General features: G+C 49.6%; 1 protein-coding gene and 1 pseudogene across 10 annotated transcripts in view; one reads left to right on the top strand and one right to left on the bottom strand.

The window, feature by feature from the left end:
- IL6R (interleukin 6 receptor) overlaps positions 1-18,390 on the top strand; it is a 62,719-nt gene that overhangs the window by 7,653 nt on the left and 36,676 nt on the right. For 9 of the 10 annotated variants that reach the window (XR_013397961.1, XM_077945904.1, XM_077945897.1 and 6 more), the window contains exons 2-3: positions 15,159-15,407; positions 16,442-16,565. Coding sequence is in view for 8 of the 10 variants with exons in the window: in XM_077945904.1 (XP_077802030.1) it covers positions 15,159-15,407; positions 16,442-16,565 (373 nt within the window). In the remaining 2 variants the exon portion in view is untranslated. Of the gene's footprint in view, positions 1-15,158; positions 15,408-16,441; positions 18,143-18,390 lie in introns of all 10 variants that reach the window. The other variant, XR_013397962.1, reaches the window with a different exon arrangement.
- On the bottom strand, positions 577-1,602 carry LOC106992606 (26S proteasome non-ATPase regulatory subunit 8 pseudogene; annotated as a pseudogene).

Below are 18,390 nucleotides of genomic sequence, written 5' to 3'. Positions count from 1 at the left end.
TACAGGAGTTGCATATTTTTCCAATTTGTCTTTGACTCTTTTTTTGGTGATGGGGGTGGTTTTTGCCATGAAATTTCTCTCTCTCTCTCTCAGGGTCTCACTGTGTCACCCAGGCTGGAGTGCAGTGGCATGCTCATGGCTCACTGCAGCCTCAATTTCCTGGGACTCAAGCGATCCTCCTGCCTCAGCCTTCCGAGTAGCTGGGACTACAGGCGCACACCACCACATTTGACTAGTCTTTGTATTTTTTGTAGAGACGGGATTTTGCCATGTTGCTCAGACTGGTCTCAAACTCTGGGTTCAAGCAATCCTTCCTCCTTGGCCTCCCAAAGTGCTGGGATTACGGGTGTGAGCCACTGTGCCTGGCTGCAGACTTTTTTTTCCAACTGTAATTGAATTTACCAGTCTTTTTTATAGCTTCTGGGTTTTGTGTCATACTTAATAACATCCTTCCCATTCCAATATTTTATTTTACTTATTTTTTTAGAGAAGGTCAATCCACCTTTATTGGAGGAAACCTTGCACTGTAACTGTTTTAAATAATGTGTGCCCTGCCCCACCCCGTGCCTGGTGGGCTCAGATGATCATCTTCAGCTGCCGGGCATACTCGGTGACCTGTTTGGCCAGTTCTGTGGAGGGAATGGTAATGTCTTCTGACTCCTGCTGCTGGCTGGCAAAACTATATTAGTTGTTGGGACCCAGGACCCACCCTCACTTCTTGGTGTAGTCGGTCGTCTTTTTGGGTGTGTTGAAGAAAAGGATCTGGTGGCCTCGGTGAAAGGGATTTTCTCATAGGCTTTCTCAATGCACCCGGCGAGCTCATCCCTGATAGTGTTAAGCAGGATGTCGATGAAGAAGGTGTAGCTCTCGGCGGGGATGTTACCCTTGGCCAGGAACACTTTGTTGTAGCTGCCCTCCATCAGGTATTGCTCCAGTGGCACAGGGTGTTTGATGTAGACATTGGTCTGGATGTCCTTGGCAGGCAGCCGCTCCAACTCCATGTGGAACTCAGCCACCTGCTTCTGGGACAGCAGGAAGAGGAGGTTGAGGCCCAAGAGCTGGTGCATGTAGGCTGACTCGGGAAGCTGTTCCTTGTAATCAAAGTAGCACCATTTGGGCTGGGCCATGTGGCGCTTGAAGGAGAGGATGTCCTTGCATAGGATGCTCCACTGGCCCCGATCTCCAGTATGTCACGGGCTAGAATGAGCTGCTGTTTGGTCAGCTTGGTCCCTGTGGTTGGCAAGAATTTGAGCTCCAGAAGAACTAGCTTGAGGCGGCTCAGCCCTTCCCTGCACTTGCTAAGGTTGAGGCTTTTATGGTTCCACTCACCCTTGAGTTGCTTGTACTTGCCGTCTGCAGCCTGCAGGACAGGGCCCTAGGTCGCCATGGGCCTGGAGCTCACGGCACCGGCTGCACCGTTCACCTCCCCTCATTCCAATATTTTAAAAGATTCTCCTTTTCTGGTATTGTTAAGAGTTTCAAAAGTTTAAATATTTGATCAATTTTTGAACTTATTAATATTAAGGATGAGGTATAAAGTCTGACTCCAGCTTTTTCTTTCCAATTGTCACCTGACATCCCTTTACAGTTTATTGAATCCATGTTTCCCCCACCGATTTTCAAAGTTACATTTTAAAACTACCAAATTCCTGTATACTTGGGTTTATACTGCCTCTTGGCATAGTGAGTAGTTAAAAGCACAAAGTCTGAGGCCCAGTTGTCTGGACTTGAATCCAGGTCACCCCTGATTAGCTATATAACCTCAGTCTCTTCTTCTGTCAAATTGACTATTGAGAAGATCAAGATAGTTAATCCATGCAGCACACTTAGAAACTGCCTGTATGTGTAGCAGGCACTTAGACTAAGTTATTATTTTTTTTAATGGGGTAAAATACACATAATATAAAATGTATCAGCCAGGTGCAGTGGCTCACGCCTGTAATCCCAGCACTTTGGGAGGCTGAGGCAGGCGGATCATTTGAAGTCAGGAGTTTGAAACCAGCATGGCCAACATTGTGAAACCCCATCTCTACTAAAAATACAAAAATTAGCCAGGCATGGTGGCAGGCACCTGTAATCCCAGCTACTCGGGAGGCTGAGGCATGAACATCACTTGAACCCGGGAGGCAGAGGTTGCAGTGAGCTGGGATCGTGCCATTGCACTCCAGCCTGGGCGACAAGAGTGACACTCTGTCTCAAAAAAAAAAAAAAAAAAAAAAAAATATATATATATATATATCATAACCACTTTAAAGTATACAGATCAGGGCCGGGCGTGGTGGCTCAAGCCTGTAATCCCAGCACTTTGGGAGGCCAAGACGGGCGGATCATGAGATCAGGAGATCGAGACCATCCTGGCTAACACGGTGAAACCCCGTCTCTACTAAAAAATACAAAAAAACTAGCCGGGCGAGGTGGTGGGCACCTGCAGTCCCAGCTACTCGGGAGGCTGAGGCAGGAGAATGGCGTAAACCCGGGAGGCGGAGCTTGCAGTGAGCTGAGATCCGGCCACCGCACTCCAGCCTGGGTGACAGAGCCAGACTCCGTCTCAAAAAAAAAAAAAAAAAAAGTATACAGATCAGTAGTGCAGACTGAACTATTTTTTATTTTTATTAGTTCCGAACTTTCTAGTCTCTTAATTTGGTCTCCCTATCCCCATGTGCCAGTATTGCACTGTTTTAATTATGTAGCTTTATTTTTTCCTTCTTACTTTTTTAGAGACAGGTCTCACATTTTTAGAGACAGGGTCTCACTGTGTTGCTGAGGCTGGAGTGCAGTGTCTCGATCACAGCTCACTGCAATCTTGAACTCCTGTACTCAAGCAGTCCTCTTCCCTTAGTTTTCTGACAGCCAGGACCACAGGTGAGTGACACCATAACTGGTTAATTTTTAAAAAAAAGTTTTTTTTGTTGTTGTTGTTGAGATGGAGTCTTGCTATGTTGCCTGGGCTGGTCTTGAACTCCTCATCTCAAGAGATCCTCTCGTCTCAGCCTCCCAAAGTGTTGGGATTACAGGCATAAGCCACTACACCTGGCCAAGTAAACTTTAGAGATTACTTAGGGAACATTGATGTATTTATAATGCCGAGTCTTCCTATCTCTTGGTAGGCCTGATGGGGCTTATTTATGAGGGAGGAGGAGCTGGGGCAGGAGAGCCCAACATTCAGGTCTCACTGAGGGGAGATGTGCCCATGACACTTCCATTCGGAACTGCTTCCTTGACGGTGATGTGGAGTGAGCTGGACCAGTGTGTACATGCATGTGTGTACCCAAGCTCATGGCACATGGGGTGGGGGGTGGGTGGGGATGGCTCAGCAGTGATTGGAATGCAAGAGTGGGGACTTTGGGGCCTGTATGAAAAAGTGCTATGGCAGAGTGACACACCTACAGAAGAGTGTGGTCAGCATAGGTCTCACACTGGGTGAGTTTTCACAAACTGAACACACGCGTGGAACCACCACCCAGAGTAAGAACTGAACAGAAGCATCCTCAGGGGAGCCCTAAAGCCCCCTGTGCACACCCCTCCAACCTCCCCTTACTCCTACCGGCTGCTCCATCCACACCTCCACATGACTTCTTAAATCTTCAGCTTTGCGGCCTCATAGCTAAAGGGATCAGGGAGGGGAAGCTGGGGAGTCTGTAGATATGGAATGCGGGTGCTTACATCAGGTCCCTCCCTCTCCCTGCCCTCCAGAAGCACATAAAAAAATCTGACTGAGGGCCAGCCTCCCTGTTACACTCTGAGACTGTGCTCAGAGCTAGAAGACAAGACCTTTTAGGCTGTACTTCTGGGAAGGCAGAGGGCTGCGTGTTAAGCCTGGACCGAGAGTCCCAGAGCCCAGCTCCAGTCCTGGCGACATCGTTCACTGCTGCGTGACTTCTGGGCCCTGGTTCTCCTCATCCACCAAAATGAGTAGGTTGGCCTGAGTTGTCCTTAAGAGCCCTGAATAGCCTTAAAATAGCACTCCTCATCTCAGCACCCCACTCCCTGGCTGTAGCCTCTCACTGTCCCTTTTGGGACCAAAATCCTGTGTGTGTCCATCTGCAGGTACTAATGGCTTTCTTCTCAGGCCCTACTGTGTCCTGCCTTTCATCTCTTTATTTCTCTCTCTGCTCCTGGGGTTAGGTTGGGGCCAGGGAGTGGATTGTTTGCCCTCCTTAGATATCTTTCTTTTTTTCAGACAGGGTCGCCCAGGATGGAGTGCAGTGGTGCGATCTTGGCTCACTGCAAACTCCATCTCCAGGGTTCAAGTGATTCTCCTACCCCAGCCTCCCGAGTAGCTGGGATTACAGGCACGCACCACCATGCCTAGCTAATTTTTTTTGTTTGTTTTTTGTTTTTGAGACAGAGTTTTACTCTTGTTGCCCAGGCTGGAGTGCAGTGGCATAATCTCAGCTCACAGCAACCTTCTGGTTTCAAGCGATTCTCCTGCCTCAGCCTCCCGAATAGCTGGGATTACAGGCACCTGCCACCACACACGGCTAATTTTTGTATTTTTAGTAGAGACAGGGTTTCACCATGTTGGCCAGGCTGGTCTCAAACTCCTGACCTTGTGATCTACCCACCTCGGTCTCCCAAAGTGCTGGGATTACAGGCGTGAGCTGCAGCACACGGCCTTAGATATCTTTTCCTCTAATTAGTCTATAATCTCTGAGAGTTGACCCAGACTGGACCTTCTTGGACTGGAGCCAGGTGGTTATCTCTGATGCTGCCAGGGGAGGATTAAATGTTTTATCTCCTGAGTTGGTCACATGCGCACGCGGGTCTCTGAGTCAGCATTGAGCATTACCTGTTTATGGGTCCAAAAGAACCTCCCTCCCAGACCCTCTCTCTAGCAGTATACGGTCCATGGTGTGGATGGGAGGAAGGCAAGGCCAAGGTAAATACTGACTCCGCCAAATACAAGACAAATACAAGCAGGTACAAGAAGTACAAATACATATGTGGGGGAGGGAGCGAAGGCCTGCCAGCCAGAGCTAGTCATCTGAGAAGAGGGGGTTGTGGACAGGTGGGGCTGGGAGCTGAGTCAGAGAAGGCCCCTGGGCCTCTGGTTAGAGCCTGGGAGCCTTGACTTGCCGTAGCCTGCGGCCTTGCCTCTTCCTGGACAGTGGCCGAGGGTGCCCTCTGAAATGTTAAGGAGAAATGAATGGGCCCAGACGATGGGGTGACCTGGGGAGGACGCGAGATTTAGAGTCCAAGGGGAGGCAGTTTTAGGGTCTAACTCATCCTATACACGCTGCGGCTGTGGGGAAGGGAAAGAAAGGCCAAGGGCATGACTCCTGGCTCCTGAGAGTCCCCCGGTATCCTATTAGGTTGGTAGCTGCAGTGATGGCGCTGACCCCCCACTTATGCACACCCCTCAAGCCTCAGCATTCCCTTCCCTGGGCTCTGAAGGGTAGAAAGATCTGAGAAGAGCGGGGAAGAGGAGAGGAAATTGGGAGAGGGGGAGAGAGAGGCTGGTGGGGAGCCCAGAGAAGGGAGCTGGGGGTGGAGTATGGAGAGCTACCTGGGCCAAGGAGGGAGAGGCTTTGGCCAGGCTCACCTGTGTCCAGCATGGATTCCCTCACGCGTGAGCTGTGTGAATTTGGGCAAGTTCCCTAACTTCTCTGATCTCTTGTCGCCTCAACAATGAAATGGGGACAAGACTTCCTCCCTGGAAGACTTTTGGTGAGGAGTAGTGTGCTCGTAGGGAAAGCCCAGGGCTCAGGGTAAGTGTCGCAACTGCTAATGATTGTTACAGTTATCATCATATCAAAGCCAGGAGCCAGTCTCGGTCCAAAGATGGAGAATGCAAGAACAGGCAACCAAGAGCCCTGGGACTTGTCCTAGCCCTCGTGGGAGCAGATTCTACATTTGTTTCCATTTGGACACAAGGTGCCCACAGGCTTCTCCTGGAGGCTTCTCAGCACCCACCTACTTTTAGATCAAGACCATTATTGCTGGCAGGGGACCTTTGGTTTCTCTGTGGCCCCTTCTGAAATCCTATGCCTTTGCAACCCAAGAAGCTGGGTCAGGCTGGGGGGCCTCCTGTGCTGCCAGCTGGCCTGGGCAGCGGGGACCTACGTCCCTGCTCAGAAACCGGGGTGGTGGGATGGGATTAGCAGGCACGAGCCAAGTCTATGTCCTCGGTGGCAGGCCAGGCAGCTGGTTCACCGCTTACATAAACGGGGCCAGGAAGCTGAACTTGTTTTTGCTGGCAAGAGCCGCGGCAAGCTGCAAGAGAGTTGAGAAATATGTGTCTCCATGTGCGTGTTTTTCTCTGGTTATTGACATTTGCAAGTTTACTTGAAAAGGGGGAAAAAGTAGAAAAACAACAAAGCTGTTTGGGTTCCTTGCACCCAAACTTACATCCCAACTAGGAAGGAACCCCACTTTACCAGAGCTGTGCTGCAGGGTCCCCAGGCCAAGGGGTGTCTGGGCTATGGTGGGGGTCCCAGTACCCCTGGGAGGGAGATTCCTAGGCCACTGGGACAGGGAGGTACGGGCTTGCTTGCTGGGAGTTACTAGGACCTAAACTCTCTTTCCCTTGAGGAATAGGAGGCAAGGGAGGTTGTGGGAATTTTCCCTCCTCTAGAGCTCTCCAGGGATAAAGAAGCATTTTTCTGAGGGCACTGGGACGATCTGGTCATCATCCTTCTCCCAAAGCCATCAACTACTAAAATAATAAATCCATAGATTAATTATGTGTTTTCAAGCTGAGTATTGTCTGCTTCTTGCCCTCTGAGAGCTAATGATTGGGCGCTATGGGATGCTAGACCACAGGAGTGGGGGCCCGTGGGGGTCCTGCAGGTCACAGTCTGAACCCTCATTTCACAGGAAGGCCAGTGGGCTCTGCTAGGGGCAGTGACGTGCCCGTGGCTGCCTGTGAGTCATCACAAGACCAGGAATAGAACTCAGGTCGCCTGACAGCACAGAGCTGTTTCCTCTACACCAAGGGGCCTCCTGCTTGTGGAGATGTACTTTATTTTATTTATTTATTTATTTATTTATTTTTGAGAAGGAGTCTTGCCCAGGCTGGAGTGCAGTGGTGCAATCTCGGCTCAGTGCAGCCTTTGGCTCACTGCAGCCTCTGCTTCCCGGGTTCAAGCGATTCTCCTGCCTCAGCCTCCTGAGTAGCTGGGATTACAGGCACGCACCACCGTACCTGGCTAATTTTTGTATTTTTAATAGAGATGGGGTTTCACCATATTGGCCAGGCTGGTCTCGAACTCCTGACCTCAAGTGATCCACCCACCTCGGCCTCCCAAAATGCTGAGATTACAGGCGTGAGCCACCGCATCCTGCTGAGATGTACTTTATATTAAAGAACAAATCAAGGCAGACTGTATGTTTGTGTCAGCCCAACCCCACACAATTAATAGTCAGTGATTAAACTGACCAGACCAGACCAGACACCAAGTGCCATTGACTGTTCAGGAGGAGCTTAGGGGTTTGTTTTCGGTAGGCAATACTGCCTCCTTTTGTGATCTTAGTCCCAGGTGAGGTGCTTCCTTGTCCTCTCTGCAGAATCCCATTCCTTCTTAGCCTGGGCTGAAGGTGCTCCCTCCCCGTATGTGACCCTGGCCTTGCCGCAGTCCTTGGGTGCCCCTTCCTCCATCCTGCCTCTGTACTGCTTCATGGTGCACAGGAGCCAAGGAGGGGCAGGGGACAGTCGGTTTTTTCTCAGGGAGATTGGAAGAGAACAGAAACAAGAAGCAATGAAATGCTCCTGTCCTGGAGGCTGGTGGGGCAGTGGAGAGAAGTGGGGAAGCCATTGAGCCTGCACATAATTTTGACAGGCTTGGCTCATGCCTGCCAATCCCATCCCACTGCCTGGGTTTCTGAGCAGGGACATGGGTCCCCGCTGTCCAGGCTAGCTGGCAGCACAGGACAGCCTCCAACCTAACCCAGGCTCTTGGGTTGCAAAGGCATAGCATTTCAGAAGGGGCCACAGAGGAACCGAAGGTGCCCCGGCCTGTGGAGTCAGGCCTGATCTCCTTGAGGGTGCTAACACCTTCCATGTTCCCCTGCAGGTCCTCCTTCCCTCCTTACTGCGTTTCAGATACTCCAGACACCAGCCGTCCCCAGAACTCTCACGGTTTTTTTTTTTTTTTTTTTTTTTTGAGACACAGTCTTACTCTGTGTCCTAGCTGGAGTGCAGTGGCACAATCACAGCTCACTTCAGCCTTGACCTCCCAGGCTCAAGTGATCCTTCTGCCGCAACCTCCCAGATAGCTGGGACCACAGACATGTGTCACCATGCCCAGCTAATTTTAGAGTTTTTTGGTAGAGATGGAGTTTTGCCATGTTACCCAGGCTGGTCTCAACCTCCTGGGTGCAAATGATCCTCCCATCTCAGCCTCCCAAAGTGTTGGGATGACAAGTGTGAGCCACGGTGCCTGGTGACTCTCAATTCTTTTATTATTATTATTATTATTATTACTATTTTGGAGATGGAGTTTTGCTTTTGTGGCCCAGGCTGGAGTGCAATGGCACGATCTCAGCTCACTGCAATCTCCGCCTCCTGGGCTCAAGCAATTCTCCTTCCTCAGCCTCCCGAGTAGCTGGGATTACAGGCGTGTGCCATCACACCCGTCTAATTTTGTATTTTTCGTATGGGGTTTCTCCATGTTGGTCAGGCTGGTCTGGAACTCCCGACCTCAGGTGATCTGCCCACCTTGGCCTTGCACAGTGCTGGGATTACGCCCGGTGATTCTCAGTTCTTAATGCCTTGCATATGCTTAATGCCTTGCATATGCTGTTCTCTCTTTATGGAATATAACTCCCTGTGGCTCGACTTATCAAACCCCCATCCATTTATCAAGGCCTTGATCGATCAAATCTCTCTTCCCCCTTTAGAATAATTGATCCCTCTTCTTAGTTCCCTCAGTATGTTGGAGACATTTATATCAGGTTGGCCTGTATTATAGATAGTTTTAAGTTCTAGGGCTTTGTGGGGTTTAAAGAAGATTACGATATAGAAAAGACAGGAAGGAGTGCCAGTGCATCGTAGATACTCAGTAACTTCAATATGGAGTTTTATTTCCTGGATTAGGAACTTCTGAACTTGCACATCATGGGTGCACAAAAATTATTGAATTCTTAAAGAAGGGACAGGCATAGGCTTGTAATCCTGGCTCTAAATGCTAGCAATTGCTCACGGACAAATGCTCTGTTGATTGTGTGCTCTTTGCTAAATTTCAGAGTGTGCACCAGCCACGCCTTCGCCCCCGCCTGCCCGCCGTCTCCTAGGGCCTGCTATGCAAGGCCTGTGTGTCAGGCCAGCGGGGAGCATGAAAACGACTGGGCATATCTCCCAGGAGCAGGAAGGACTGCTCTCAGGAGCCCCTCCTCACCTGGTTCCCCATCGTGTGTCTTCCTTTTGGCCCTTCTCTTTGGTGGGGCCTATTTAGGGAGGGCCCCAGCAGATTCCCAGGGAACAGAAAAACAGGGACAGATGGGAGGAATCAAGGCTGAGCCCAGGGATGGTGTCTTGTGTCCGCTAGGGAATCAGGCCTACAGGGGAAGGCTGGGCTATGGGTGCAGAATTCAGTGACAGTGACAGTGAGAGAACTCAGCAGTGCAAGGGCAAAGTGGTACTGTCTGGCCTGAAGGTGCTCAGAAGCTGCTTGTATTGAAAAACCCACCCTCATCCCCCGATATCCCTCAGTGCCCACTGTGCTCTGCCGTACCCTCTCCCTCCTTCCTAGAAATCCTAACTCAGACTGACCCAGGCCATCTAGCCTGTTTAATTATATATATATATATATATTCATTATAAGAGCAATATAGGCAACTTATAGAAAATTCAAACACTACAGAAAGACGCAGGGAAGAGAAAGAAATCACTTCCAGCACCATCATTTGGAGAGGAGGGCAGAGGTAGCAAGAGGACACTTCTGTGAATGTTACTTGTTCTGAGAGTCACACATGAGGCTTCCCCACTGCCACCCGGCTGTCATGGGTACTGAGTCAGAGATTTGGGTCAGGAGGCAGAGGGCTGAGTGGGTTTGAGGGGAGGGGTGGTGCTGCCCACTCTGACTTTAGCAAGTATATTTTCTTATGGTCTTTATGAGTATTTCTTTGATCATTCTGCATACAGTGCTTTTAAAAGCGTAGTTAACACAGTGTTGTTCGCAGGTTCTAGAGGAAATATATTGTGAAGGAGGGCTGTGACAGGCAGTACTTGCCAATGGGTGGTTTATAATTAATCATTCCCTATTTTAAAAAATAGTGACTCAGTTTTAAAGATTCAGAAAACCATTACTCAAGTTCCTTGGCAGAGGAAGTGGCCATTATGCTGCTCCCTGCAGCTCTGCTTTTGTGGAAGAGGAAAAAAAAAAAGTATTTTTATTTGGTATTTCTCTGAGCTGCTCAGATACTTTGGCCATTGTTAGTGAGTGCAGGAGCAGAACAGCCCCTGCTATTGTTCAGGCTGGCCGCTGAACATGGCAAGAGCTTCCCGCTGAACTGGGGTAGGGGAAATGACCAGAAAGACGTATTTACTGGATTTGGCAAAGGCAGAAGCAGAAAAGAGAGCTTCCTCTGGCTCCAGGAGTCTATTTCCTTGCCTCAGCGGGCTCTTCTGCCCTCCAGCCTGGGCCTGCCCGTCGCACAACACGAGAGGGCACCACTTAGACCCCCTCTCCGCAAACCGTGCTCCTGGGAGTTTTTGGTGCCGAGACCCTCCCCGTAGGTACCCCTAACGTGCCCTATATTCAACAAACATGCATTAAGCACCTACTGAGTTCTCTGATGAGTGATGACCAGGAGCTTCCAGTGTTGTCACCATGGTTGGGGAAGGGACCTTTTTATAGTTGAGGACTGTGCCGTGTGAAAAGTGCCAGTGATTGGATGAGCCGTGGTGGTCCTTGACCCCTGCCTTCAACCTTCATGCATCCTGCACTTGTGTCTGTTGCATGCTGGTGCTCCTAGACTGCCCTGTGAATTCTGATTTCTGCTAATCAGCTGAGGAAGGGATATTGCAAGCATTGCACTGGGAGCGGTTCTCTTTGGGCACTGTTTCCATCTTTGTTCCTGCAAGTTTGTCATTTGTGCAGGAACTTGAAGTCCGTGTTAGGCTTTATCTTGACAGCTGCTTTATCAAGTGGAAAATGGAAAAGTGGAAATATTGGTGCATTGATTAGAAGTGTCGTTGCATCTTCCATACGTAACCACATTCAGGCACTGATGGACTTCAAGATGTGGACTGGATGTGGTAAACTGCTGCCTCCATCAGGTGCCCACTGGAGTTCAACGCACTGGACCATGTGTTCAGTTGTGAAGGAAAAGGGCACATATCACACACACGCCAACACCAGCAGTTTCACTCTTAGGGAAGTTCCTGGGCAAGTGCACTGAGTCATGAGAAAGTTAATAGCCGCCCTCTTTGATGTGGCAAAACACTGGGAATGACCCCAAACCTCCCTCAGTGAGAGAATGATAGGGTCACACAACAGAATACTACATAGCAGTGAAACTGAATTAACTATATATGTCAGTGAATCAGAGAAACATATCAATGAGGCTGGGCCAGGTGGTGTCATGCCTGTAATCCCAACATTTTGGAGGCCCAGGTGGGAGGATTGCTTGAGGCCAGGAGTTTGAGACTAGCCCGGGCAATATAGTGAAACTTCATGTCTCAAAAAAAAAAAAAAAGAAAAGAAAAGAAAATAGCCAGGCATGGTAGCATGTACCTGTAGTCCCAGCTACTTGGGAAACTGAGGTGGGAGGATCAGTTGAGCCCAGGAATTTGAAGTTGCAGTGAACTGTAATTATGCCACTGTACTTCAGCCTGAGTGACAGAGTGAGACCCTGTTCCAAGAAAAAGAAAAAAAAAAAAAAAAAAAGAGCAGCTGGGCACGATGCCTCATGCCTGTAATCCCAGCACTTTGGGAGGCTAAGGCGGGAGGATGGCTTGAGGCCAGGAGTTAAAGACCAGCCTGGGCAATATATCGAGAACTTGTCTCTAGTAAAAATTAAAAAATTAGCCGGGAATGGTGGTATGCACCTATAGTCCCAGTTACTCAGAGGGCTAAGGTGGGAGGATTGCTTGAGCCCAGGAGTTTGAGGTTGCAAAAAGCTATGATTGTGCCACTGCACTCTAGCCTGGGCAGCAGACTGAGACACTGTATCTCACACACACACACACACACACACACACAAAGGAAGTTCGAGAAAAGCACCAGCTGGGCGTGGTGGCTCATGCCTGTAATCCCAGCACTTTGGGAGGCAGAGGCGGGTGGATCACCTGAGATCAGGAGTTCAAGACCAGCCTGACCAATATGGTGAAATCCCATCTCTACTAAAAATACAAAAAAAAAAAAAAAAAAAAAAAAAAATTCGCCAGATGTGGTGGTGTGTGCCTGTAGTCCCAACTACTTGGGAGTCTGAGACAGAATTGCTTGAACATGGGAAGTTGAGGATGTAGTGAGCCGAGATCGCGCCACTGCGCTCCAGCCTAGGTGACAGAGTGAGACTGTCCCTTCCCCCGCAAAAAAAAAAAAAAAGAAAAGAGAAAAGCACATCACAGCAGAAGACTATATACAAACCATTTATATGAAGCTCAAAAATGAAGCAAAGTTAAGAAAAATTTAGGGATCCAGGGGTAGTGAACCTATTTTTAAAAGTTAGGTTGGTGGGCTCTCCTGGGTGTTTTATGCTTCCTAAATTAACTTTTATGTATGTAGCTTTTACATACATTACATATATGAATTTGCATGGATTATGTAATATATTAAAAAATGATGTTTGCAATGCTAAAAATATATTGTTGAAAATTCTATGTGAAAGCTATATTGTAGTTGGGGCTTTTTATAACCCTTTCAAGCCCTCTGGGCAGTAGCAGTCCACTCCTTATTGCCCTCAGTGGACTTCACCTTCTAGGGACTCAGATTTTTTTTTTTTTTTTGAAACAGAGTCTCACTCTGTCACCCAGGCTGGAGAGCAGTGGCACAATCTCGACTCACTGCAACCTCCGCCTCCCAGGTTCAAGCGATTCTCCTGCCTCAGCCTCTTGAGTAGCTAGGATTACAGGCATGCACCACCATGGCCAGCTAATTTTTGTGTTTTTAGTAGAGATGGTGTTTCACCACGTTTGCCAGGCTGGTCTCGAACTCCTGACCTCAGGTGATCCACCTGCCTCAGCCTCCCAAAGTGCTGGGATTACAGGTGCGAGGCCCAGCTGGGACTCAGATTTTGCTGAGGACCAGGAGAGTACTGTATACTGTGTCCCGGCCTTGCAGCAGTGAATGCATCCCCATCTCTCAAGGGCAGGTCTCTGGGATGCCTGATTGTGTCTTCCTCGCCAGTGCCTGGCTGCTACAGCCTCCTTGAATGTTTATCAAACATAGGACTTGCTCACTGTGGGAGAAAGTAAGGCCACAGGGGTCTTAGGAACCTGCCCAAACTCCCCTGGCTGCGTGGTGACAATTCAACCACCTTTCTTACCCAAGGTCCAGGGCTCTGTTGGTGACCAGAGAAAACCTTAGATGACCGGCTGCCATGATGGCCTTGTATCTGTCCCTTTTCTGTCAGCCTCTGGGTAGAGGGTGCCACGGAGGAGGACTCTGGCTCCAGGTGTGAAAGTGAGAGGGAAGTGTGAAGGGTATCTGTATAGCTAGGCAGGGCCCAATGCCAGGCAGAGCTATCTCTGCCCCTTTGATGTCTATGTCTCTCTCCCTGGACTGTGGCCAGTAGCTAGTGTGGGCTCCAACCTCACCAGCTTTGGGGGTGTTATCTGCCTGGGAGTCACTGATCCTTACTCCCTCCTCTGACAGCCACCTTGGATGAGGTGAAAGGAAGGACAGTCTGCTAAGTATGAGATAACGCCTCATAAACAAGAAGGGCTTTGCAGGCCAGGCAGGGAGCCTCGTGCTGCTTCTGAGTCCCAGGAGCATGGGCCAGGAGGTGAGGTCAGGCACTCAGCAGCTGCTGGTCCTTTCTGAAATCTTTGGCCAGATATATTGCTACTGCTTGCTAATAAACGGTTATGTATTTGGTTCGAAGGACCAAGTGTGCTTACATGAAAACTGGCTGTGTTCCCTGGCCTCTGTTTCCTTAGCTGGTTGGACTAATTTGATTGATTGGTTAATAAATGAGTGCAAGGTGGTTGGGCTAATTTTTATCTTAGATTCTATGAATCTATAACTGCTACTCAAAAAAAGTGTACTTGTTCCTTTAATCTTTAATCTCCTTTTTCTTGAATAGTAGAATACACCCAATTTTTTTTCAAGGGGTAGATAATGCATTTTGTTTTTTAACCTTCCAGTTTGGTCCCTAGAGTAAACACAGCATTACTGTAGTAGATGTAGGGTACTGGAGGGAGCGTGGAACAGGGAACCAGAAGCTCTGGTTTCTACCCCAGCTGTGCATCTGGGCCAGTCTCCTGATCCTTCTGTGCCTTGGTTGCCAACTGTACAATAGGCATTCTGCCATGAATACCCTGCGATTCGGAGGCCTCCTGTGTACATGTGTACTTGGGTGCCTGGCATTCATTCCTAAGGGCATCCATTCATTCACACATTCATCAGGCGCTCAGCAGGCCCCTGCCATGGGCCAGGCAACGTCCCGGGCACTGGAATGTAACAGAGAACAACAGAGCAGGGTGCCTATTCCTGTGGTGCTTGGAGTCTTGAGGGAAAGGGAGACACGGAATTGGTAATTACATGGCAGCGTGTGGGCGACGTAGTGCAGAATGAGGGCCTAGTGCAGCTGAGGGACCGGAAACGATATTTAGGCCAAGACCTGGAAAAGGAGGAATTGTCGAGGGGATGATGTGTGAAGAACGAGTGAGGAGGAGAGCTACGGGAGCTGAGGGGAGAGCTCCACACCTTCTAAGGAGTGGGGAGAGATGAGACCTCCAAGGACGGCAGGGCCCTGCGGGCCACGCTGAGGAGCTCGGACCTCATCCTGTGGATGGTGGCAGGCCCTTGAAGGGTTTTCTAATCCCGGGAGTGGGGCGGCTGGATTGTAGCTTCAGAAGGCTCTCCCAGGCAGCTGGATGGTGAGGACCAGGTTGGGGAGGCCACCAGGAGACTGCTGCCCTAATCCAGGCAGAGGTGACGGTAGCCTGGACCACTTCATGATTATCACTGAGGCCTCTCGTGGCTTCCTCAGACCAGAACGAAGCCCCTTCTTCAGTGGCTATGGGCTCACCGAGTGTTTTCTCCCTCTTCCAGAGGTGGCGAGAGGTGTGCTGACCAGTCTGCCAGGAGACAGCGTGACTCTGACCTGCCCAGGGGGAGAGCCGGAAGACAATGCCACTGTTCACTGGGTTCTCAGGAAGCCAGCTGTAGGCTCCCACCTCAGCAGATGGGCTGGCGTGGGAAGGAGGCTGCTGCTGAGGTCGGTGCAGCTCCATGACTCTGGAAACTATTCATGCTACCGGGCCGGCCGCCCGGCTGGAACTGTGCACTTGCTGGTGGATGGTGAGTTGTGCCTCAGAGCTCCTGGAGATAGTTCTCATAAGAAATGAGGCTCTGTGCATTCCAGACAGTCCCTGTCTGAGCCTTCAAACTCCCGCCGTTTCCTTGGTGCAAGAATTTTGGGGAAAGCCCACCAATGTCTGCCACCCAGATGCCGGCAAAGACAGCTGCTGGGTGGGAGCGTCTGACTGATGGGAAACATTGGCTTTGGGAGTTAGGACTTCCTGTGAACTGGTGAATAGCCTGGGGCCCGGAGTCAGGCAGCCTGGGTTTAAATCCTGCTCCTTCACATACAGCTTAACTTCTCCGCCCCTCAGTGTCATCTTTGGCAAAATAAGGTTAATTTTATTACCTTACCTTAGAGTTGTTGCAAAGGGGGTATATGTGAATTTGCCTGTGTGTGTGTGTATGTGTGTATCATACACATATGGTGCTAAAAAGTCTGTATAGCACATCCTAAGCTCTCAAATTAGCTATTCTTATTTTTTTTAGAATTAGCAAGTTCTTAGCTCCCTCACACATAGATAAAGACTTGCTGGAACCAGTGTCCTGTGTGCCAAGCCCTATGCCAAGGCACTTTCTTCTATCTCTTGTAATCCTTCAGCAGCCTTGTCAGAGAAAGCAGGCTTATCATCATTGCCATCATCATTACATTATCATCAGTTTATTTTATACATGAGGAAACTGAAGAGTGGCTACGACTTGCCCAAGGCCACATAGCCAGGTCTGTGTGACTCCAAAGCACTTTTTTTTCGATCATCCTATCTCCTCTTCAGACAAGTTGGCCCTGAGGTGCTTCCCTTCCCCTGTCCCGGATGCGTGTCCCAGACTGACATGAGGTCTTTGGTAGCCTTTAATTTCCAAGCTGCGATTCCATTCGTGTGTGGCGAAGTGTGGCCATGGTGTCTGGTCCTGACTGGCCCCAGGACTGGCCCCTAGCCATGCGTTCCCTTCAAGGGAGGCTGCCCTGCCTGCGAGGTTGGGTGTACCCTAGGATCCCCGCCGGCCTGCTCACACCTGTGATGCTCTCTTTTCAGTTCCCCCCGAGGAGCCCCAGCTCTCCTGCTTCCGGAAGAGCCCCCTCAGCAACGTTGTTTGTGAGTGGGGTCCTCGGAGCACCCCATCTCCGACGACCAAGGCTGTGCTGTTGGTGAGGAAGTTGTAAGTATCTTGGGCTGAGCTGGGTGCACGTCGGCTCCCTCCTTTCCGAGGCCCCCAGAGAGGGGCTGGTTCAGGTGATTTCAAAACGTTATCATTAGGAAGTAATTCCTTCAGGCTGAGGAAGAGGAGATGAGAGGAAACTGAGATTTACATTTGACTGCCCCCCTGAGCTAGGCACTGTGCTTGTGCTTGCAATCTTGTCCTATTCACTGTTATCACAACAGCTATGGGAAGTGGGCGTTATTTTTCTCACTTAACAGATGGAGACACTGAGGCCCAGAGACTGATTAATGGGTTTGGGTCACTTAACTAGTAAGTGGTTCTGCTGAGAATTCAGTCCCAGTCTGTCTGATTTCACTCAAAGTCCAAAGGTTGCTCTGAAAAACATGCAAATGTCCCTAGGAGAGGGTAGCACAGCCAGCCTCTTATCAGTGTCTGGGCCCTTGTGGGCATATCAGGCTATTTCCATGATAAAGGCATGAGAGAGAAAGCGGTGATGGGCAGGGGAGAGGGAGCTAGGGGCCATGGGGCAAGAAGTCACGCCTGCCTGAGGGTGCCTGAGGGTCCCTGCATCATCACAGGAAGACGGCTTAACGTGGGAAGACTTGGGATGGGTTCAGGCATGCATGTAGAGGAGGTAGAAGATGCTGAAAACAAATCTGCCTCTGCGGTTTTGCCGGTCTCCATCCCAGAGCCACCGTCTCCCCAGTCCAGAGGTTTGCAATTGATTTTGAGCTATCAGTCATCAGACTACAGTGGCAAGGAGGACACATTCCAAGACCCCTAGTGGATGCCTGAAATTGCAAATGGTGCTGAACTCTATATATACTATGTTTTTCTATAGATATGTACTTATGATAGTTTAATTTATAAGTTAGGTACAGTAAGAAGTTAATAATAATAGCATAGAACAATGATAATAATATACTGTAATAACAGTTATGCGAATGTGGTCTCTCTCTCAAAATCTCTTATTACTGTACTCACCCTTCTTGTGATGATGTGAGGTCGTGAAATGCCTGCATGATGGGATGAAGTGAGGTGAATGATGTAGGCATTGTGACTTGGTGTTAGGCTACTAGGACTTTCTGACCATGTGTCAGAAGGAGGATCACCTGTTTTGGGTGACTCTGGATCACCGAGCCATGATGATGGCGGTGGATGTCAGGACGAGCGACGAGTAGCATGTACAGCGCGGGAATGCTGAACAAAGCGATGATTCACGTCCTGGGCGGGACGGCATGAAATCTCATCACACTTCTCAGAACAGAGGGCAGTTTAAAACTTCCGAAGTGCTTATTTCTGGAATTTTCCATTTAATATTTTTGGACCGCAGTTGACCACAGGTAACCGAAATCTTGGAAAGCAAAACCTCAGATAAGGCAGGACTACTGCATCAGAAAGCCAGAGCAGTGACAGCAGGGTGGTTCGGCTCCCACTTGGGTCTGTTTCCACAGAGTTACTGGGCTGCCCAGCAGGCTTATTTTTGTTCTGTCCTCTATGATGAAAAGTGCGGATTACCCATCTGTGAGTGATGCAGCTGCCATCAGCACTGTCAGCTCATGCCCCAAGCCTGGGTAGCTTCACAGTCCAGCGAAGGATACGCCTTGTTTGTACCTCAAAGGCTTGTACCATAGACAGGAATAGGCAGGATAGAGACGGTGGCTGGCAACTTCCCAGGCCAGCCTGTGGAAATCTCTGTCACGTCTGACACTTCAAATGAAATACTTTTTTTTTTTTTTTTTGAGATGGAGTTTCGCTCTGTCGCCCAGGCTGGAGTGCAGTGGCATGATCTCGGCCCACTGCAACCTCCGCCTCCTGGGCT

Source organism: Macaca mulatta, chromosome 1 (assembly GCF_049350105.2).
Source record: "Macaca mulatta isolate MMU2019108-1 chromosome 1, T2T-MMU8v2.0, whole genome shotgun sequence".
NCBI lineage: Eukaryota > Metazoa > Chordata > Mammalia > Primates > Cercopithecidae > Macaca > Macaca mulatta.
This window is presented reverse-complemented; position numbering and strand designations above follow the sequence as displayed.